The 22061-nt window shown below is 58.4% G+C and overlaps 2 protein-coding genes across 4 annotated transcripts; both read left to right on the forward strand.

The window, feature by feature from the left end:
• The first annotated feature begins 988 nt into the window (after positions 1–988).
• LRRC15 (leucine rich repeat containing 15) lies at positions 989–9230 on the forward strand. The gene is made up of 2 exons (XM_073359002.1): positions 989–1076; positions 5562–9230. Exon 2 carries the CDS (start codon positions 5567–5569, stop codon positions 7349–7351), a length of 1785 nt encoding a protein of 594 aa, XP_073215103.1. The 5' UTR covers positions 989–1076; positions 5562–5566; the 3' UTR covers positions 7352–9230.
• A 4024-nt stretch (positions 9231–13254) lies between these two features.
• CPN2 (carboxypeptidase N subunit 2) lies at positions 13255–21091 on the forward strand. Of its 3 annotated transcripts, none has more exons than XM_073359005.1 (2): positions 13255–13317; positions 17209–21091. In XM_073359005.1, exon 2 carries the CDS (start codon positions 17215–17217, stop codon positions 18859–18861), a length of 1647 nt encoding a protein of 548 aa, XP_073215106.1. In that variant the 5' UTR covers positions 13255–13317; positions 17209–17214; the 3' UTR covers positions 18862–21091. The 3 variants fall into 3 exon arrangements, with proteins under 3 accessions (XP_073215106.1, XP_073215105.1, XP_073215104.1); XM_073359004.1 differs by lacking the exon at positions 13255–13317 and adding an exon at positions 14440–14596; XM_073359003.1 differs by lacking the exon at positions 13255–13317 and adding an exon at positions 14440–14596 and having other exon boundaries at positions 17214–21091.
• Positions 21092–22061: the final 970 nt, after the last annotated feature.

A 22061-nucleotide genomic window follows, 5' to 3' on the forward strand; every position in this document is an offset into this window, starting at 1 on the left:
GGCTGCTGGGGCCAGAGGCGGAGCTGAGCAGGTGTTTGTTGGGGGTTGTTCTAGGCCCATGGAGCTGTGGGGAGAGTGTGATGAAGCCGGGCATGTGGCTGTCCCGTGAAGCCCCAGCCCTGTCCCCCTGGTCCCCGTGGGGCGAGCTGGACCAGGGCTCACGTGGAAGTCGCACGAGGCTGCCTGGCTTTGGCGGGTCAGAGTGGGTCACTCCCAAAGGGCTTGGCTCGCGGCCCAGCGCCCAGGAGCCGCCTGAGGGGCCCCGCTGCTGGGGGCTGGCCTGGAGAAGCAGTGCGCCCTCGGCTCTGTGCTGCTGCTCGGTAAGTGACCAGCTGTTTCTCCTCCCTCTGTCACGGGGGGGATGGAGCTGTCCCCCAGTGGGGCGCATGCTGTGTCAAAGCCGCCGATGGGGAGGGGCAGCGCTGACGAGGGGTTGCAGCTGGGAGGCAGCAGCCCTGGGCTCTGTTCCCTGCTGTATCCCTGTGTGACCTTGGGCAAGACACTTAATTTCCCCGTGCCTCAGTGTCCCCATCTGAGAATTGCAGCCCCCTCCCTCTGTACAGCGTGCTGAGGTCAGCGGGGAAAGGCGCTGTCTGAGCAGCTTGAGACTCTGGTAATCATCAGCCTAGCTCCCGCTCTTCCCAGGTCTGTAGGCTGGTCCCGCATATCACTGGAGGGTTGTCTGTGATCTGTTGGGGGGGGGAGCTCTCCTCCTGTGACCAGGACCTGTGATCTAGGCGACATCTCTGCTGTTGTAACATCCAGTTCTCGGGGCTCGCTGCTTCCCTCCAGACAAAAGCATCAGGACTCTCAAGGATTAAAATATAGGGTTACATGACAGCTCTTGAGACAAACGTTCCGCTCGTTTTGGGAACATCAGGAGGGAAATAGTCCCAAGGTTTTTCTATTCCAATGATTTCTCTAGCCTCTGACACTGCCCCTTTGCTGATTCATTGATTTGGATGGTTTAAATACTGGGAGGGGACACGGCACTCTGCTCACACAGCAGCACTGGGCTTTCTGCTGCTTAACATCTCCCTGGCTCTGCAAGGTCTGAGCAGCAAGACACAGGGCTGGTAAGTTTTTTTAATTTATTTTGTTGAGAGCTCTCACTCGAGGCTCAGTGCGGCTCTTCAGGGACAGGGCTGAGGGACATCAGTGTGTTCATCCAACCCTCCAGTTCTTTTAGCAACTCTGAGGGTTTGCCTGGCAAGGGTTTGTTCTTACCCAGCAGACCAGTTCTAGAGAATTATTGTGAGATCAGAAATATTTAGATAAGAGGAGTAAAAATCAAAGCATCATAAATAATAATCCATAAAGAATGGGTGAAAAGAAAAAGCCAAGTAAAAGTTTCAGAAGGGTTGATTGTTAAAGGGAAACAGGGTGTGTGTGTGTGGGTGTGTGTGTGTGTGTAATATTCAGGCACTTCATTTGTGCAGTGGTAAGTTCTTGTCCTGACCAAGACAAAGGAATATAATAGTTTTCAGCTGGTTTTAATTAACTGGTGCTTGAATTTTTCAAGTTCTCTTTAAAGGGTGTGACACGAAGAGACCGTTTGATGTGCAGAGTGCTCGGTTAAGTTTATAAGCTGCTTGAGGTAAACAAAATTGTTCTCAGATGCAAACTGTTTCCATCTGTAAACCAAAAAAATGTGATGGCTTTTTAGGGATTTTTTCCCTCTTGCAAGCAAATATTTTCCCTGGCAGCGACACAGAGAGTCCAGTTAGCGAGTCCTCCCTGCTCCACTTTGGGACGCTCACCCAGCACTTAGGCAGGTAAAGGGGGTGTCAGTTTGAGTTACTGGAGTCAGGGGTCAGAGCTCCTGGGAAGCTGCCAAGGGCTGGTGATTGAGTCCTGGGCAGCAGGAGAGGGGAGCAAACAGCGAGTTTCCATTTCTGCCCTGTGTGGACCAGCGCCACTAAGTCGAGTTCTGAACTGATGGGGGCTGGATGGGGCTGTGATAGCATCGGGGCCGTGGCTCTGTTCCAGCGACGGGTGGGCCAGTGGAGGTGAAGGTCACGAGCTCAGAGTGGGAGGCTAGGGGCTCGGGATGGATGCTGGGGCTCTGCAGTGCTCCCCGTGGCTGAGAACGGTTGGGCTCCAAAGGGCGTCTGTCTCCTCCCGCACCCTCCCACCCAGGTGTGGTGGGCCGGGCTGCTGCGAGCCTCACGCAGACACCTCCTGCCCCTGGGGCAGGGTTTGCCGGGGGTCTCTGGACCCACGTAAAGAGCCAGGAGTCCGGGCGTGCGAGAGAAGTGCAAAGCGGCACCATGATTACCCCAGTGCTCACACCCGTGCGCGGCCCATACCCTGGCACCACGCCATCGTGCCAGGCCTTCGAGAAACAGTCTCCACCGGGCTGCCTGTGCTCCAAGTGCCCCCCTCCCCAGGAGCGGGGGCTGAGCGTAGGCTCCGTCTCTGCCTGGCCGCACATTGCCGGGAGGAGGCTGCCTTTGATCACTTGACTCTCTCTCCAGCGGTTTCGGAGAGGCCGGCCAGCCTCTGCTGTCCGGCTGCAGGCTCCTCAGCGCACCACAGCCCGGGGGAGCTGCTGTCCCCTAGGGAGCCACGGCTGCCCGCCCCTCTCCAGAATGCCAGCTTTAGGCCTGTCTCACGGGCGTGGCTCTTTGGGAATGGGCTCCAGGGCCACAACCCGCCGCATCTGATCCGCGCTCCGGGGCTGGCCGCTAGATCTAGAACAGACAGAACCGAGATGGCAGCTCTCAGCTGTGGATGGCCTTTCTGGAGCCGCTGAACCAGTGTTGGGGCCTGGGTGCTGGGACCCCGTGTGTCTGTGGGAGGTGGGGGGTTGTGCCCTCCTGGGCATGCGTCTGCCAGTTTGGGCTCACTGCTCAGCCCCTCTGCGGGGGCGGGGGGCACAGTATGGTGCAGGAAGGGGCATGTCCTGCTCCTTGTGGGCTCAGAAGCCAGGTGCCCCCATTGTGTGTTTCATCCCCACCCGCCCTGCAAAGGCAGGATGGCCCCACAGCCCCATCTCCGCACTCCTCCCCAGGAAGGAGCCAGGCTGACCTTCAATACCAGGGTCCAGCCAGCACCGAGGCTTCCTCTCCAGCAAGGCCCGTGATGGCCTTCCCGGTGAACTCCCTCTGGCAGCCCTCAGTGCTGCTGCTGCGTCAGTCAGGTTTGGGGGCTCTGCAGATGGGGCAGGCATGTCCCCTGGGGACGGCCAAGCTCCTATGTATGTGCCCTGAGTAGTTGGCCTGCGAGCCAGACCCAGGCCCTATTCTGAGAATGGCTCTAGGACCCCTGTGCTCCCAGCCCCAAAGGGCAGAGTCCCAGAGCTGCCCTGCCTTTCGCTGGCCTGAACAAACCCAGGGAGATAGAAAAGGGGGCTGGCCCGGAGAGCATCCTGGCAATCCGTCAGCAGGCTCCCTCCCACAACCCAGGGACACCATCCACCTGGCCCACAGCACAAGCCGAAGAACTTGCACCAAGGCGTTTCCTTTGTCTCCCCAAAGGGCTAACCCTGAACAAAGAGATGCTTTCTGGGAACGTTAGCAACGGTTCCAAAGAGCCTGGCACTTAACATGAGTCACAACTCGCCCCGCCAGGACTGCACAGCGCCTGGAGGTTCCTGTCCTGGCATGCAGCGAAGCTGCAGTGAGTCTGTGAAAACATCCCCTGGGCTCTGTGCACCCGGTGCAGTGAGCCAGTGGGGCTGACTGGCTCGCAGTGAATGTGCAGTGGCTGGAGTCATTGCAGTTACCGGGGCTTGTAAACGGGTCCAAAGCAGAGCCCAGGGTGTAATTATGCCTGCTCAGCAGCCCTGCAAACGCCAGGGCTCAGAGTTTCCAGTCATCAGTCTAACCACCTCCGTTTATTGCCATCAAGCACGCAGGCCTGGGGGTCTGTGCTCAGCACTGCTTCTCCCCAGCGGCAAGTGCCACAGAGATGCTGCTGTGGCAGAGGAAGCCGCAGGCTCATTCCAGTGGGGAACCGGCTGGACCGTGCAATTAACGCCGATTATTGTTGCACATGCAGCGGATATAATTAGTTCAGCTCCACTAACCGTTTGAAGATGGAGGGTGCTACCTAACTGCCCAGTTTTCTCGTTCGCAGCTTTGCTCACCTAATTGTCCTGGGGTTTGGCTGAATTTCTAAACCCTGAATGGATGCCAGGAACTGCTGGTTTGAGTTTTCCACTGGGTTCTGCTCTGGAGACTTTCCAAAGCTGGTTCCAGCTGGAACAGCTCGCGAATGCTGCTCTGCTGGAGCACAGGAAACCACGCTTGCAGCCCCTGGGGACAACGCAGGAGCAAAGCAATTTTCAGTTTTGTTGCAAAAAGTCTGTGAACGCTTCTAGTAGCTGTGGTGGGGTGCAGGGGCCGCCGGGCTGCGTGTGAGACACTGGTTGGCTTTGCTCCCAGTTTGTTCTAGCCTGCCCTTTGTTTGTCCAGGCTGACACTCAGAGATCCCGTTCCCATCCCTCGGTTGGGTGGGAGGTCTGTGCATCCTCAATGGGGTGGTCGAGCCCTCCAGCCTGAATCTTCTCCAGGGAGAGGGGCTGGCTCAGGGAAGGAACTGTAACTGGTTTTAGTAACGTGTACAAAATCTGTACCACAGAGCCAAGCTAGGATCTTCCGGCCCCATTTCCAGCCAGCTAGGCCCCTGGGCACTACATTTCTGAGAGTACAACTCCCACAGAGCAGCACTGATCGGTCCAGGTGCATCATGTGGATTTTATACTTCCTGTGGATGCATCGGTCATTGGCCACTGCCAGCAGCCCCAGGGCTAGATGGGCTATTGATCTGTGCCCAGGTGCCAGCTGCCATGTGTCTATTAGCATCTTCCCGTTGAACCCAGGGTGTGAATGTGTGTGCCCTGGTCCTTGCTGTGGGCGAGGGACTCCTGGCGTGTTGCCACCCTGGGAACGGGGAAACTGGCGCACCCTCGCCCCAAAGGCCCTGTTCCAGCTGGAGCGGTAGTGGGAGAACTCCCTGTCGCAGTGTCATCTGCCTCGGCGTCCCTGCGCACACGGGGAGGCGGGGGCAGGTCACGGGCGGGGCAGCTGGAGCCCAAAGATGTTAATAAGGGAAGTAGCGTGTTCTAATGGTTAGAACCAGGACTGGGGACCTGGTCTTTAACCCCACTGCTCCCACAAACCTGCTGGGCCCTTGTGCCAGTCACCTCCCCTCTCCACCCCTCAGGCCCCCCCGTGAAGTGGGGGTAACAAGGCCCACGTCTGTAAAGCCTGCAGACCCTGTGGCCACGTGCTCTATAGCTGCTAAGGGCTTATCACCCTTTGCTCGTATAAATGTGTCTCGGGGGCTCTGTGCATTTCACCCAGATGCCGGTTTCGTCTAATCTCACCCAGCCAGTGCAGGGCATCTCTGCTTGAATGCTAGTTTCCCAGCTGGTCACGGGTTTCCTTGGCCTGTTCTGTGTATTGTATGGTATGAAGCTGCTGCATCTCTTGTGCTGTAAGATCCACTCTCTGGTGAGGGGATTGATGGCACTAGGGACCTCCAGCCCGCCTGGCATTCTTGCAGCTGATGGGAAAGCGTGGCAGTTGAATGCTCTTTGTTTGTTTTGCTTCCAGGCCCCATGGAGCTGACAGGCTGGGTCCCGCTGCTCGTGGGGTTTCAAGTCCTTCGCTTGGCACTTGGTCAGTGTCCTGAAGAATGTCAGTGCTCCAAATCCGCCCAAGTGGAGTGCTCAGGACCAGTGATCACGCAACTTCCCAGCCCCATCCCCGCGAATGCCATGAGCCTGCAGATAATCAACACCCACATCGCTGAGCTGGGTGACGTTCCCTTTGGCAACGTCTCCATGCTGATTGCGCTGAGAATTGAGAAGAACGACCTGTCCCGGATCAGCCCCAGAGCCTTTCAGGGCCTGGCTGCCCTGCGCTACCTCAGCCTGTCCAGCAATAAGCTGCAAGAGCTGCCCGTGGAGCTCTTCCAAACCTTGGGGAAACTAGAATCTCTGCTGCTGTCAGGCAACCAGATCCTGCACATTCAGCCCTCCCACTTTGCCCAGCTCAGCAACCTCAAAGAGCTGCAGCTGCACGGAAACAACCTGCATTCCCTCCCGGAGGGGGTGTTCGACCGGCTGCCCAGCCTGACCAAGCTCAACCTGGCCAAGAACAGCATCACTGCCCTTCCGGCCAAGGCCTTGCGGCGGCTGCCGAGGCTGCAGGTGCTCAGGCTGTACGAGAACCAGCTCCGTGAGATCCCTGCGGGCGCCTTCGACAAGCTCCGGGAGCTGCAGGAGCTGGGGCTGCACCAGAACCAGATCAGGCGCCTGTCGGCCGGGCTCTTCACGCACAACGGCCAGCTGCAGAAGCTCTTCCTGTCCAACAACCTCATAGCAGCTCTGCCCCAGGGGGTCTTCCTGCACCTGCCCGAGCTCTCCAAGCTGACGCTCCATGGGAACGCGGTGCGAGACATCGCCCCTGGGGCGTTCGGGCCCATGCCCAAGCTGAGGGAGCTGTGGCTCTATGATAACCAGCTCACCACCCTGCCAGACTTCGTCTTCAGCAACCTCACCCACCTGCAGCTGCTGATTCTGAGCAGGAACCAGATCCGCTCCATCGCCCCCTTCGCCTTCCAGGGCCTGAGCGAACTCCTGGAGCTGTCCCTGCACACCAATGCTCTGCGCACCGTGGACGGGGCGCTCTTGCAGGGCCTGCCCAAGCTGCAGAACGTCTCCCTGCAGAACAACCGGCTGCGCGCCCTGCCGGGGGACCTGCTCCGGAATGCCACGGGGCTGCTGAGCCTCCAGCTGCAGAACAATTCCCTGGAGAGCCTCCCCGCCGGCCTCCTGGATCCTCTGGCCCAGCTGCGCCAGGTGAAGCTGCACGACAACCCCTGGCGCTGTGACGCCAGCATCCTGGCGCTGAAGAACTGGCTCCGGGTCAATCGGCTAAAGGTGGGGGACACCCCACCCCTGTGTGCCCTGCCGCTCCTCGTTAGGGGTGCCCCAGTCGTATCGTTTGATGAGGGGCACTCCTCCCCAGGGACCCCTTCTGGGGCCCCGACGTACGGACCGAACCCCACCTCCTTCGGTCACCCAGAAACGTCGCCCTATGCCCATCCGTCCAACCAGGCTCCAGAGAAAGTGCCACCAACTCCCCTCGGCCCCTCGCTGGCCAACCAGCCAGGCGCAGGGACGGAGCGTGGGTCCCTGACCAGGCCACCGGCCATCCCTGGCGTCGCCCAGGAGAAGGGGCTGTGGGGCCTGACTCGCACTCAGAGCGGGGTGGTGGTGGCTGTCATCACGCTGGGCTGCCTGGCTGTGCTCTGCACGCTGGTGGGGCTGGTAGCATACAGCTGCCGGAAGAGGAGCCAGCTGGTCCTGATGCGGAGGAAGGGGCAGAACAAAGCGTAAGCTGAGCACCGTGAAGCTCTGTGCGGACTGTGTTGGCTCTGCAGAGCCCCCCGTGCCCCGCCCCCTCAGGGTAACGCAGGCGGGTGTGGGGCTGGGAGAGGGGGAGGATTTCAGTCCACACGCTACCAGCCGGGCCTTGCATCGAATATAGCGACTGAGGCTAAATCGCCTTCCTCACAAATTGACCCAAACCTCCTCACCCCGCCCTGTAGGCAGAGCCTGAGGCCTCTTGCCCCCACCGCATCACCCTTGCCCTCGGGGGTGCCCCCATGGGCCCAGCCTAGGCACACAGGAAGTAGCCCCCCCCGCCCCCATGGGCTCTCCGTGGCCTGCCGCCCCATGAGTGGCACAGCTCCCCCATGCGCTGTGTGGTGGGGTCAGCCTGGGGCCTTGGATGTAGGCGAGAGGCACCAAACGCTGGCTTCCTCCAGCAGCTCTGAGGCAGAGCCATGGGCATGTGACGAGTTTGCTCAGTCAGTCCCTGGCCCTTCGTCCCTCTCACTGTCCCAGCTCCGTCACCTGCGAGGGTCCAGGGCTCTGCTGGGGAAGGGCCGGGGGCCTGACGCTCGGCCAGGACTCTGAGCTGCCCCCACCCCAGCGCCATGTGTGCAGGGATCCGCTGGCCATGGCCCTGCTGCCGGGACAGGTGGGCACGGGGTGCCCAGAGCTTTGCGGAGCGGGTGCGCGCGTGCGAGCTGGGTCCTGGCAGGTAGCGGGGTGCTCAGTTACGGCGGAAAGGGGAGTGCTGAGCGGGTGGCCCCGGAAGGCAGAAGGAGAAGGGCTGAAACCCTTCACCCTGCCCTTCTGGAGCCCAGCTCTCCGCCGCGCCTGGGACCAGGGCTGCTCCTGGTGGGGCCTGTCTCTAGGGCAAAGCGAGTCTGAGCGGCGTGAAGCCCTGAGTTGTGTGGGACCCCCCGGGTTCTGGGCCTCGTTCCCCAACCCAGGCTGGGGGCAGTGGCTGAGGGGCACGGACCCTCTTGCCGAACCACTTTCCCTTTAAAATTTGCTAAGTTGAAATGGCCGCACACTGCCTCTGCTGGGGCTCGTGCCCAGCCGTGACACAGGTGTGTTGTGGCAGTGTGTGTCCGTGGGGGTGCCCCGTCAGCCCTGAGGCAGAGCTGGCCATAGAATCAGGCTCCAAACCCACGAGCAGCTTGCAGAACCAGTCAGCCCAATTTAGGCAAACAATTGTACTGCATGGAAACTCAGGAAAAACCGGGCCCAATCCGAACGCCTGGTGCCCTGGAAATGGTGCGGCCCGAGGTCTGGGCTGGATCGGTGCGTGTCTGCCACGCAATCAGCGGCGGGGCGCGTCCCTGTGCTCCCACACTGCATGCTGTTCATTATGGAGCATGGACCTTCCTGTTTTTTCACCTCTCACCACCCATAACTCTGACCCCCACAGCAGTGCCCAGTGTCTGCCTCTTCCCTGATCCCTATGGCACGACACCCTCCCCGCTGCCATCCCCCCATTTCCAGTATGGGCTGGAATCCCTCACTTATCACGGCTCGAGCCATCTCCCCACTCCGGAGCTGACCCCACTGCTCATCGTGCTGACCAGTATGGTCTTGTCGTTTCCTTGTGCTTCTCCATTGACCTGTCTGTACTCACCTGTTGTCTCTTGGCCAATACTTAGAATGTGAGCCCCGTGGGCCAGGGACCCTCTGTTTGCTCTGCATTTGTACAGCGCCTTGCACAATGGGTCCTGGCCCAGGGCTGGGGTTCCTAGGTGCTACAGCAATATGAAGAATAAGTGACAATAAATATCACTGACCCAATCAAACTCCCCTCTGTCTGCTCACTAACATCTCCTCCCACCCTCCAGACACCGGACTCTGAGAGCCGCCTGCCATGAGGCCCCAGGCAGCAGCATCTACCCCACCCTCTGAAGCACACGGTGACTGACCTGGCCTAATAGCTCCCTTGCTCTCATGGTCAGAGACTCCTCTGACGCACTCGGGAGAGTTGGTGGGGGGAGGAGAGGGGGCTTGGTGTAAACTGGTAAAACAAAACCTCCAGGCCCAGAAAGCAAGGGCCAGAGCGTGACCCTGGCGACGCTGGCTGTAAATCCAGGGTAACCCCGCGGACCTTACTGCACTCACTCCGGATTTACACCTGAGTCACTGAGGCCAGACTCTGCCCCGCCAGGCTGAAGGCTCTGACATGACTGTATCTGCAGTGGGCGTTTACTCCAACGCAATTGGGAGTGGCAAGAACCTCTGCCCAACCTGGGAAAGAGCCCAGGCTGATGGCTGGCGCTGCCCCAAGCCGGGGCTGGGCGTGACCTGTCAGCCAACGGCATAGCACCGTCAGCTGTGCTCCCTTTCCATGCCAAGCACGCCCCCCACTCCTCTGGCACGGCTTCTCCCCAGCCCCGGCCTGGCTCAGTCTCTCCCCCTCGTGCTCTGGCCGACCACTGTCAGCGTCCTCAAACCACAGCCCTTCGCCTGTGCTGTCATCCGCCCGTGTTGCTGGAGCTCCTCCTCGTGTTCACAGCGAGGGCTGAGTGTGCTGGCCCTGCTCTGGTCAGCTGGCATTAGGAGCACCTCATCCCTGCGTCCCGCATCCATGTAACTCTCACTTCCCAGTGCTGGTCTCTCCCCAGGGCGCCCCCGCCCGGCGAGTGTACTCATCATGGACATCTTTGCCGCAGGCCGAGGGACACGCACGCGCCCCGGGGCGGGTTCCCTGCGTGGCTAACAAGAGTGCAGCCCCGTAGTGCACTGCACGTAGCTGCCCAGGCTGGGGCCTGCTCTGCTGCAATTTGTCAAACAAAAGTCCCCTGGCCTGAGCAGTGATTTTTGTTTCGAAGCCAGATTCCCTCCCTCATTTTAGTTTCAAACCCTAATTATGGCTAAAATTCTGGCGGGGCAGGGGGGTTGGCTAACTGGAAAGCATTGGCAGTGAGCTGGGGGACATGGGTCAGGATTCCCCTCATTGCCCTCCTCCCAGGACAGGTGTGACGCTCTGCTAGGACACCCAGACCCGTAAGCCGCTGTGTTACCTTTGCCTCAGCAAGGGTGAGCTTTGCTGTGACTTAGCCTCTGCCACACCCGTCTGTCCACCCCTCCACCTCAGGACTCTGCCAGACTTAGCCTTCCTGGTAACACTCAGTGAACCCCGTTCCCGAGCTCCCCGGAGATGCCTCTCTGCAGAGTCCGGTCTCTCTGCCAGGAGACCCACAGAAATGACCCACGGCTGCTGTCTCCAGAGTAGCAGCCGTGTTAGTCTGTCTTCGCAAAAAGAACAGGAGGACTTGTGGCACCTTAGAGACGAACCAATTTATTTGAGCATGAGCTTTCGTGAGCGACAGCTCACTTCCTCGGATGCATCGGATGTCTCCAGAGAGACAGTACACACGCCAGCCTGTTTGGCTCCCTGCGGACTTTCTCGTTACTTCAAAAGAGCAGCATGGAGACGGCCGAGAGTACAACTAGTACGTTCCTTAGTAAAGCTCAGAGACTGACGTGATGATAAGCAGAGATCATAGAAAACAGCAAATGGTCACAAACAAAACCAAACAGGCCTTTCAGTGTCTGTCTGTCGCAAGCTACCATCTTCCCTCAACAGCTGCCTCGCTGCCATCAGGCCACCAGCATTTCCCGGCCCTGCATCCACCACTCCCGGGTGCTGTCCCCTAGGCGACTGGGGGTTCCCTCTCCGTCCTTTCAGCGTCCAGTGACGCGTGGAGAGGTAGGCCCTTGATAACGGCTTCTCCCCTGCTGCTTGTGCAGGCTGCAGGCTGTGTCCCTCCCAGGCTGGTGAATTTGGTTCTCCAGGTGGCTTAATCGCAGTTTACCTTAGACGTAAATGTCCTTCCATTGTCTCTGCGCTCACTTTACCGGGGAGACGCAGGCAGATGAAACACCGTTCCTTTGTCTAGGACAGGCTGGTATACCCATTGCCTCCAAAACCTACGTACAGAACACACTTCCAGCATACACACGCACACTTCATTACACCCCGGCTGTGGAGACGGCATGCACTGACAGGCAGGCGTAGCATGTCACCAGGGGCGAGACGGTGCTTTGCTTGATACACTTTTAAGGTCCAGAAATCCTGTATCCAGTCAGGTGACTCAATTGCTTATCCCCTGGAGTGCTGAGCCCCGGTCTCTCCCTGCGGCGACTGGCCCCTGATTGGCACCCAGGCCAGCGGGGCGGCTGAGCCCCTGTGTGGCCCTATCACTGTGGCGGCCCGCTGGGAAAAGCGAGCCCAGCGGTGTCGCTATGGAGGTGCCGTGGCAGAGCGGACACCAGGCTGGATCCGCCTCCCCACCAGGGTCAGCAAGGCCTGCTGTGTCCAGCGGGCTTCAGCCCTGGGTGGGCAGACGGCACGCTCACCACTGTCCCATCCACAGGGGCTCTGCCGGCTGAGGCTGCGGGGGTGTGTGTGTTGGGGGGGGGGGGGGTTCAGGTCACGTCCCAGCTGTCCTGGCCATCTTCGGGGTTGTGCTGGCTGCTTGCAGGCGCCCCCCTTCCCTTGTGCCACAGCAAACCCTACGTTCCTGGTGGCTGTCCTGCCCTGGCTCTGTGCCAGCAGGAGGCCACTGGCTGGAGGAGAGCATGTGTGGATGGTGCCTATTGGCGGCACTGAAATATAAAGGGCCAGATTCCCCCTCCACACACCCACCTCCTCCTTCTCACTCACACCCTGGTGTCCGTCAGGACTGACCCGCACTGGGGTCAGCACAGTTTTCTGGGGAGAAAAACTGGTGTAAGAGAGGGGGAATGTCTTTATTAAGCCTAACCAGGGACCCCACCACTGGGTTTGCTTGCCTTGAGGCTGACACAAGACTAGCCATGGGCACCCCTGGGAGCTCTAGGGCACTGACAGGGAGAGGGTGAACGTCCAGCCACGGAGGCCTGTAAAGAGCTCTGTAGCTCTGTATGGCCCAACTCCTGCTCACTTGGTGATTCCTGCCCCAGCACCTTCCTGTCAGGTTTTATTCAGAGGAACGCATTTGGCTGTGCGAAACCGCCTGCAAGCGTGTGAAAGCACACCGTGCCCGTTCGGTTCCGGTCCTGCCTGGTGTGTGCCACGCCCTCTGCTGTCGACACACTGAGTGGCCGTGTCACTCCCAGAGCGCGTGGGGCCTTAGCCCGCGCGTGCGAATAACCTGGCAGTTATTTTCTGGTCCTTCGACAAGCGTGCTGAACACACCGCGCTGGCCGCTGAGCGGCTGTGGCTCAGCGTAACCCCATGGCCACGGACGGCAACGGGGACACGCTGTGGTGCCCCAGCTGAGAACCTGCCGCAGCACCCTGACAGGTGGAGGAGGCGATTAGGGTGACAGGACTCAGGTGTGTGGGTTTGGCTGACCCAGGGGCAGGACCTGGGCATTTCTAGCTCACGGGGAGCCAGTGCCATGGGATAGCTGTGGGGCGGGCCTGTCTGAAACGGGTCAGAGAACGCCATGCCAGCCCCGATGAAGAATCTCATCACCTTTTGCTTGCACCAGGGTCGTGCTGGAATAGTGCCCTCGACGTCAGCGGTGCTACGGCTGACTTGCAGCGGCGTGAGCGAGCGGGGACTCCCCGCACTGCTCCTCTCGGGCGCTTCGTTAGACCTGGGAACTGAACTGTTAGGCGTGTTATGGGGCAGCTGCGGGTTTCACCGCGGGGCAGAAAGTACATTGAGCCCAGCACAGCTGAGAGGAAGTGGTTGCTTCACGTTAACTCAGCTGACAAAGTGCTGAGTCTGGCTTTTCTTTTTCTGCTTCTACAGCAAGAGACGCTTCCGACCTTCCGTGGCCCAGTCTCACCCCGCAGAGAGCAGGAGCTCAGAGGCACTTAAAACAACCCACCGCAGCCGGGGGCTTAGTCTGGCTTTAGAGAGCCAGTTGCTGATGTGACTATGACAGAAGTGACTGAAAACGATACGTTTCGTACAGTAGCAGCTCTGGGCATCCAGCCAGCCAGTGACACCTGTACAAGAACCCCCCCTTACCAGACGACGTCCTCAGGTATGCGACCATCTCCCCGCCAGCGACCCCCCAGATTTACTAAATACAACATCCAGCCCCCCTGCTAGCTTGGGCAACTGTTTTCTCTTGGCCCTTGAGGGGGGTCCTTTGAGCGAGGACTCACTGACAGGGCCTGGGGAACAGGGTGTCTCTCTGGCCATCTCACAGCTGGCCAAGATCTCTGCTCTCCCATGCCAAGCAAGCCTGGGGGCTGGATGTGAGGCTAGCCAGGGGCCCCAAGGGCTGCAGGAAGCAGTGCTGGCTGATCAGGAGATGGTGGTTGTCTGTCTGAACTCTGACAGCGTGCCCAGTCTGGCCCTGGGGACTGCACTCTGGAAGGGATGCCTTTCGGATGAGATAAAACCAAACCCTCAAACCCTTGTGGTTTATGAAGAATCCCGTGGAACTTTCTGCAAGATCATCAGTGTTAGTGCTAGATCCTGTCCAATTCCTAATGGCTAGGGACGGGGCTGAGCTGTGCGGTTTAATGTTGATGGGGCCGAGCTGTGCAGTTGTTTAAAAGGCCTTAACAGAGAAGTTGGGGAGTGGCCTGGATCTGAGCTTCCCCAAAGCGTGTGCGGGGTTGCAGTTTGCATCTGGATTTCTGTCTCTAAGGGGCACATTCTGCACCCCTCTCATTTCCCCTTTGGTAGCAACAGGAGAAGTTACTGGTCACTTCCTCCCCTAAAAGCTCTGGGCGGTGTTCTTGTGTCAAGCAGCTGCTGCATTCCACCCCAGTGGTGGCTGCTTTTCAGGCGTGGGTGAGAGACCCCTTTACTATGCAGGCAGTTTGTAAAAAGCTGTGAGATCCTCCTAAATGAAAGGTGCTCGATAAGCATCAGATTTTTATATTCTACCCACTTTGCTAGGTCCATTCTTGAGTGAGCTTCATTAAAGACAAGGGGGAATTTAAAAGCGTAGCTGATCGCACTCTAATATTTTTAGTGAGTGCTGATGCTGGGTGTTCCAGAAGCTGTCCCCCGCTCTGGAAAGTGCCTTTGTTTTGCGGGAGCCGGTCAGTGGTGGTGGTATGCTGCTCTTTCGTTTACTGAGAAGCAACGTGTTTATCTCTGTTCACCCCGACACATTAAATCTTTTCAGAGCGCTCTCAGGACACAGGATGTTGATGCTAAGCAGAAATCACTGGCCCCACCCAGTCTGAAAGTACTCAGTCAGCTGGCTCCATGTCCCTTTCAGTAAACATGTTGCTATTTGAAGGGGCAAGTCCCTCCTGCAAGGAAATGGAGGAATCGCGCCCGCTGCCTAGCTTGGTTCGACGGTAGGTGTCCGCATTGTCACTCCTCTCGGGTGCTAGGGATCCTGGGTTTGTTGGCAGGAACGGGGACTTTTACAGCTGCTTTTGGCTTTGCATGAAAAACAGCTTGGGTAGTACACCTGAAAAGGGTGGGTCAAATCCAGCTCTGTTGCCCTGGTGTAAATTCAGAGTATCTCTAATATCATCAGTGGCATCACTCTAGGCTGACAGCAGTGCCGTGGAGAGCAGAAGTTGGCCAGATATCTCGTCGGTGTAACTAGTGCACGCTTTTGGCTACTGCAGATAACAGCTGTGTTCTGGAGGCTGCTCATTGCTCGAGCGGTCTGAAATCTCTATCGCTGTCTGATTCCATATAAACTAGGACTAGTCATCGGGACAGTAAAATGTCACCCAAAGTTGGCTGCAGCTATTCAGCTCACCCAGTATGGTCTGGGAAAGGGAACAAAGGTTCATCTGATAGCAAGCGTTGTGCAAAACTCAAAGCTCACCACGTATTTTCAGGTTGGGGAAAATGTGAAATGGTTGGTGGGTTTGTCTGAAATGTTAACTGGGTTCTATAAATGTGAGAGGCGCTTCCTAGAGACTCCTCCTTGTCCCTCTTTCTGGCTGGGCATTGTAGCCGTGAGAGCTAGGGAGTTACAAGTGCAGGGGTGTGTTTTACAAGTACTACTGGACGGATGCGCAGATACCGCTAGTTAACCTGACAGATGTATGTGCAAATCAGGGCATTGTGTTTATACTCTTGGCAGTGCACATACAAAGTTAGGCCACTTTGCCTGTGCACAGACACACCCCTACAATCTCACTAAACCTTTGATGCTGACATGTGACTTGTGCACCTACTTTGCACACGCACGCTGCTACACAGGTGTTCTAAATCCCTGATTGTGCACATGCATGGCAAAATAAGTGCCTTTGTACACCAGCAAACCACAGATTTCCAAATGCATACAGAATGGTACTGGCATAAAGCAGGCGCATCACTGAATGTGTGCAATGCATGGAGACCTGTTTACATAAAACCAGGCCTAATGGGGTAGAGTCTCATCTAGCCTAGGTTGGCATCTCTCCATTAAAGTCACTGGAGCTATGCTCATTTACACCAGTTGAGGATCTGGCTCACTAACCCTGAAGTTTGTTAGACACGTGAGTGTAGACCAATTCTACAGAACATGCCTTTACTAAGGGCCGGGTAATGAAGTTATGTACGTAAGAGCGACAGGTGCCTTGGCGCAGAACAGGTATATTCCTAAACCTACCAAGTGTCTGACTGTGTCCTCCTCAGATGTGGTAATAAACTCCAGTTAGACGTTTACTTTCGCCCCCCTGAATCCCTCCTGCTCCCCACACGTGCACGTTAACTAGCCGTGAGGCCTAATCACTCTTCACCACCGATTTCAAACATCAGTGTCAAGTGCACACTTGTGGGGCCAGGCCAGCTCCGTCCCCCCGGTGTAAATCTGCAGTGAGGCTGCTGACTCAGCGTAACTCGCTAGTAATTCCCCTGGTGTCACCAAGCGCAACGTCTGGCCCGTTCAGCAGTAGGCCTGAGGGATCCTTCTCCCCTCCTGGCACAAAGCCCAGATGTGGTTCTGCTCCCAGCCCAGCACGTGGGTCTAATAACAAACACTGCATGAGCAGGCGGCCACGGAGACGTGGCAGAGACAAACCCCTCTGCTTAGAGGAGAGGGGCAGGTCTAGGGTGGGCGGGGTCCTGGGCCCTGAATCACAAATGGGCGCTGGCTGCTGCCCTTAAAGGTGATAAGCCAAAGAAGACTTTGACGGCACCAGTTGTGTGAGTGGCTCAGAGCAATCTGCGAAATACTGAGCCTAAGCCTGCACTCAGCAGGGCTGAGAACTGGGCCACTTCCTTGGGTGCCTCCCTCTGGGATCACAAGCCCAACTGCAGGCCCCCCACACCCCGAACCGCTCCAGCCACTGTCCCTTGGGAAAGGCCTCACGATGGCTCCATGGCAGAACAGGGACTAAACCTCGTCTTGCCCCTGCTTCAGGCCTGTGCTCCTGCCGCTGCGTAGCCGGGGGGACCTAACCTGCCTCTCATGTCACTTCCCAGCAGCTGTATCGGGATTCCCGCCCGTCCCCCCAAATCCCGCCTCCCCCACCCGGCTGGAGGGAGCTGCCTGCAGTGGGACCACTGGAGTGGGGGGCTGGTGTGCAGGATTGCGACGTGAGGCCACATGCAGGAGCTGGGCACCCAGTGGCTGCCAGGTTGGGGGGAGGCTCCCTGCCGAGCTGCAGGGAGAAGATTTTGGGTGAAGGCAGTAGATCCCCAGATCTCCGGAGGCAGGGATTGTTGCGGGAGAGGCACTGCCCATGGCTGTACCATGGGGAGCCGGTGGAGATCCCTAGCAGCCTGCCCTGCCCCACGGTGGCAGAGGTGAGACCAGCCGACCTCAGATCAGACAGCTGTCACCCAGAGCAACCTTTGCCTTAAAGGAAACCCTGCAGCCTCTGGTGAGCTCCCGCTTTCTGTGACTTTTCCAGTCCCCCCCGCCCAGCCCGCAGCCAATGGCATTGCCGCGGAGCTGGCGGGGGCCCGGTGCATCTAGAAAGGGGCTGTGCCAGGGGCTATTGACCGGTGTGTTTTTCTCTAGTGCAGGATGATGCTTCCCAGACCCCTGCTGCTGTGTCTCCAGGGCCTGCTGCTGGGCAGGTTTACCCAGGCCTGCCCGCCCCCCTGCCAGTGCTATGATGGAACAAAGGTCTTCTGCTCCGGGGAGGAGATCTGGGACATCCCCGAGGGCCTGCCAGGCAATGCCACTCAGCTCTTCTTTGTGGAGACCTCCCTCACCACTATCGGGAGCGGGCCCTTCAGCAACCACAGCAGCCTCGCCAGGCTCGTTTTCCTTAACAACCCGAGCCTGTCCCTGGAAGCGGGCGCCTTTGGGGAGAGGCCCAGCCTCACCGAGCTCGAGGTGTCAGGCAGCAATTTGTCAGCCCTGAGCAGCGAGGCCTTTGGCAGCCTGCTGGAGCTGCGCAAACTCTCCCTCACCTTCAGCGCCCTCCGAGCCCTGGAGCCGGGGCTCTTCAACCGCACGCCCGGCCTGGAAGCGCTTCACTTGCAAGGGAACCAGATAGAGGCCCTGCCCCCCAAGATCTTTTCCCCGCTGAGGGAGCTGAGGGTGCTCGACCTGTCTCACAACCCCATGGCCCAGGTGCCCGACAGGCTGTTCGACCCGCTCGCCCAGCTCCAAGTGCTGAAACTGAGCAACATCAGCCTCGCCCGCCTCCCACTCGGCACCTTCCGGCGCCTGAGAAGCCTCCAAGAGCTCTCCCTGGACAGGAACACGCTGGCGGATCTGCCCCCGGGAGCCTTCTCCGGGCTCACCCACCTGCGGAGGCTGCAGCTCCAGCACAATGCCCTCACCGGCCTGCGCCCCTACATCTTCTCCTGCCTGCCGAGCCTGGACTTTCTAAACCTGGAGGGCAACCGCCTCTCTGCGCTCCCCGCCGGCCTGCTCCGGGGCACGCCTAAGCTGAGCCAGCTCTTCGCCGCCTCCAACCGGCTTGAGACCATCCCTGAGGGGATCTTCAGCAACCTGTTAGAGCTGCAGACCATCGTGCTCTCACACAACCGGCTTACTCACTTGCCCGCTGGGGTCTTCAGAGACCTCTCCAGCCTCACCACGCTCCAGCTGGACCACAACAACCTCACCGCCCTGGCCGGGGACACCTTCCACAACCTCACCAGCCTGGAGGTGCTGGACCTGACTGGGAACCGCCTGCAGGCGCTGCCCGAGGGGATCTTCGACTTCAATGACTACCTGCTCGGCGTGGCCATGAAGGACAACCCCTGGGTGTGTGACTGCCGGCTGGCCTCTCTTGCCAGCTGGATCCGGACCTGGTCTGCGCCCCTGAACTCTCAGACCTTCTGCGCAAGCCCTGATCACTTAAAGGGATGGGCACTCCCAGCTTTACCTCAAGAGCAACTGGTGTGTCTGGCTGCTCCAGGCCAGGCAGACTCCTCCTTGTCCCCGGGAGAGGCAGAGACAGACCGGGCCCCATGCACCTACAGTGACCCCGAAGGCACCGTGCAGCTCACCTGTGATGCAGCCGCATGCCACCGGCTAACTGTTCATCTCCCTCCACAAGGGGCCTCGACTGGCCAGGGACCGGGCTACGATAGCGACTGGGTCTTGAATTCCAGCTGTGGAAGAGTGAGGGTCTCGGTTGCCATCCGTGCAGAGCCAGGAGGGACGGTGAGAGAGGAAGAGGCTGTTTCTCTCAACCCCCATTCTGAGCCCTAGACCGGAGCTCTTCCCAATGGGCTGGTGCCATTAAAAGTCACAACCGGAGTGATGGGTTGCTACTGTTCAGGTCATTTGTCCCCTGCTCTGTGCCTTTATTGTCCCCGAAGCGCTGTCTGAGAGCGGGGCATTGTTACGGGATTACGTGCATCCCTGTGTATTGATTGTAGCTCAAGTTTAATTAAACGCTATTCCTAGTTCAGAGTTTCCCACCGTAAAGAAAGTGAGGCGGCTCCCAGGGTGAGGCTGCCTCCCCCGTTCCGGCGGTGCACCCCAGGGCAAAGGGGCGTCCTCGCAATCACCAAGATAAATACATGCAGGGCTGCAGTTACCCAGGGTGTCCCTCAGACACACCAGCAGGGAGGGGCCTGATTCTGACCTCACTTCCGCTGGTGTCAGCTGGGAGTGAATCATTGAATAGCCAGGCCCAAGGCACCAGCTCCAAAACGCCAGAGTATTTATGGTCTATAGCAGCCTAACCCAGCAGGGATGAAGGACAGAGCAAAGGGTTGGGAGGGGCACAGAGATGGGGTGGGGGGTTCAATAAGCAATCCTCCTCTCGTTTGCTCAGCGCTTCTGGAAATCAGGCCCTGGTCTTCAGCTGGGACACAGAGGCCCCCAAATGAGTGGGGGGTTGTCATGCTGTCTGGAGCGGTTCACGACCGTTTGCATGAAGCTTGGGGCCAATTGAGAGCCAAGACCCCAGACTGGCTGCATGTTCTACAATTCGATTTCACCAGCTCGGTAACCGATGTGAACACCTGAAGCAGTGTAACCGTCTTACCAGACAGTCCCCTTGGGCACTCCGGTCTGTCGTGCCACCCAGGCAAGACTCCGGGATAAATAGGCTGTTATACCAAGGATGACACAATATTCAGGTTGCTCCCAGTCCCAAAAGACCATTCACTTACCCCAGGTCAATTTGTATCAGAGACCTCACACCAAAGACAGCGCTGGTGGCCCGTCCCGTAATAAACTAACTAGGATCAAGAAAGAAGAGAGTTAATTACAGGTTAAAGCAACAGCTGTACATACACCAGTGAGGGTCAGTCTGTGGGCTCGTCTGCACTTGCTGCCTGCTGGAGCACTTAGTGAAGATGCTACCTACGGTGATAGGAGAACGTCTGCCATCGGTGTAGTTACTCCACCTCCCGAGAGGCGGTAGCCGTGTTGGCGGGAGGAGCCCTCCCGTGCAGGTAGCGCTGTCTGCACCGGGGGGATCATAGCGTCGCTCGGGGAGGGGATTTTCCATGTAGTTAAACCGACATGAGCTGGCAGTGCAGCCGATTCAAAGGGCGACAGGGTTGTAGTAATCTGGCCGTTCAAACTGTCTCCTAGGGCTGACCCTGGCCAAGCAGCAGGGCATCTCTTTGCTTATGTCTACGTAAGGGGACTGTTGCCCCCTTACTAACATTCGGGGGGGGGCATTTTAGTTGCTAGCTCCCAGTACTAAAAAGGGGGAAGGGTCGATGGGGAATCAGGACCCGAGACTGACAGCCCCCAGGAACAAAGGGGAGAGGCCAATGCTCCAGGTCAGCCTGCATGACAGGGCGGGCCGGCTAGTCGGGGAGTCAGGAGGCCAGGGAGGTCCCGTCCTCCGTGTGAGCTGGATTTGCCTGGGTCAGACAGAGTGGGGCCGAGCTAAGGGGAAAGGAGGAGGCCAAGCTGAGCTGTGCCAGATTCAGTGGGACCAGATCCTGTCCTGGCAGCAGAGCTGCAGCCCCAAAGCCAGAGGCGCAGCCCAGAGAGAGCAGACCTTGTCCTGGGAGCGGAGCTGCAGCAACCAGAGCCAGAGGGGCCAGAGAAGCAGCCCTGGGAGCTGGGGGCAGAGCAGCAGCCCGGCAGAGACCGAATGGTGCGGCTGGGGCTGGAGCCGTCCGGAGCTGGGTGCGGTGAGCCGCTGGGGAGAGCGAGGGGGACCCTGGGCAGCGGGCCCGGCACAGGGAGACGCCTCAGCCAAGGGGCTCTGCAGGCCAGGCTTGGATCGTAACCCCGCCAGGGCGGGGGCGACACCGGGAAGAAGGGTCCTGCCACTTAGAGCCTGAGAGCGTGTGGCCACCACCAGAGCAAGTGTCCGACCCGCAGCATCCCTGCAGCACGGCCAGGGCCGGAGCAGGGGGCCTGGGACTTACAAGGAGCAGACTGTGAACTGCCCGGACGTTCCAGAGACACAGTTTGTGATGTTCCCTGCCACAGAGCGGGGTGATGTGTTTCCTTTCACCTTTCCCATTTTCCCTTATTCTTTTTAAAATAAATTGTTGATTAAATAACTTGCATTTGCTTTAACTTGTATGTAATGGTCAGTGGGTCATAGAAGTGCCCGGTGCAGAGAGAGTACCCCGGAGTGGGGACACCCTAGCCCCTGTCCTAGGTGACCACAGCAGGGTTGGGGGTCGAGCCCCCCATGAATCCTGGGCCCAGCCTTGTTGGGGTTACGAGGACTCTGCCAGACAGGAGAGTGGAAGGGGAGTCCTCAAGGGCAGGGAAGCCACTGGGTAAAGGAAGCAGGAGCGAGGACTCAGATCCTTTCGCTAGCCCACTTCACCGGGGTAGTGCAGAAGCCAGGAAAGTTCCCCACAAGAGCAGGACTATCTCCCGCTTACATCTAGGAATCTTTGCCCCTCCAAGTTCAGACAGCATCAAAGAGATTCAGTTTCTTCCTGACAGGGATTTTATCCCCTCTACTCCAGAGTCCAAACCCATGGGATGAGCCCATGCCTTGGTCTCTCCTTGCTGGAGGGAGTGAGGACTGCAATCCCTGGGGCCTCTTGCCTTTGATGCTAACACTACCTGGTTGGCCTTCCACAGGCTGAGACTTTACCTTAACTAACGCTGCTGCTTCTGTGTGGTGAGTTACACAGCGACAGAGCTTACAGCCGACCAGCAACAGAGCTACCCCATGGGCTAGCGAGGCTCTAAGGGAGAGCAAGACATGCTGCATCCTACAAGCATTTGGTGAAGTCTAAGCACGCAATGCAATGCAAGTCAGTGTTACCAACTTCCTAGCCAGTCCCTAGTCGGATAATGCTAATGCACAGGCAAGCAAGACTGTTTCCAGCTATGACTTTGTAAGTTTTCAGGGCTTGGCATGAGCTGTTGCCTGGTCTGCCAGCGTCACAGGGGCGGGGGAGGAGTATTTGGGGTACACAGAGCGGATTGCCCTATTGTGACAGTGACGTCCCTTCTCTGGAATGAAGGCT

Source organism: Lepidochelys kempii, chromosome 9, assembly GCF_965140265.1.
Source record: "Lepidochelys kempii isolate rLepKem1 chromosome 9, rLepKem1.hap2, whole genome shotgun sequence".
Taxonomy (NCBI): Eukaryota; Metazoa; Chordata; order Testudines; family Cheloniidae; genus Lepidochelys; species Lepidochelys kempii.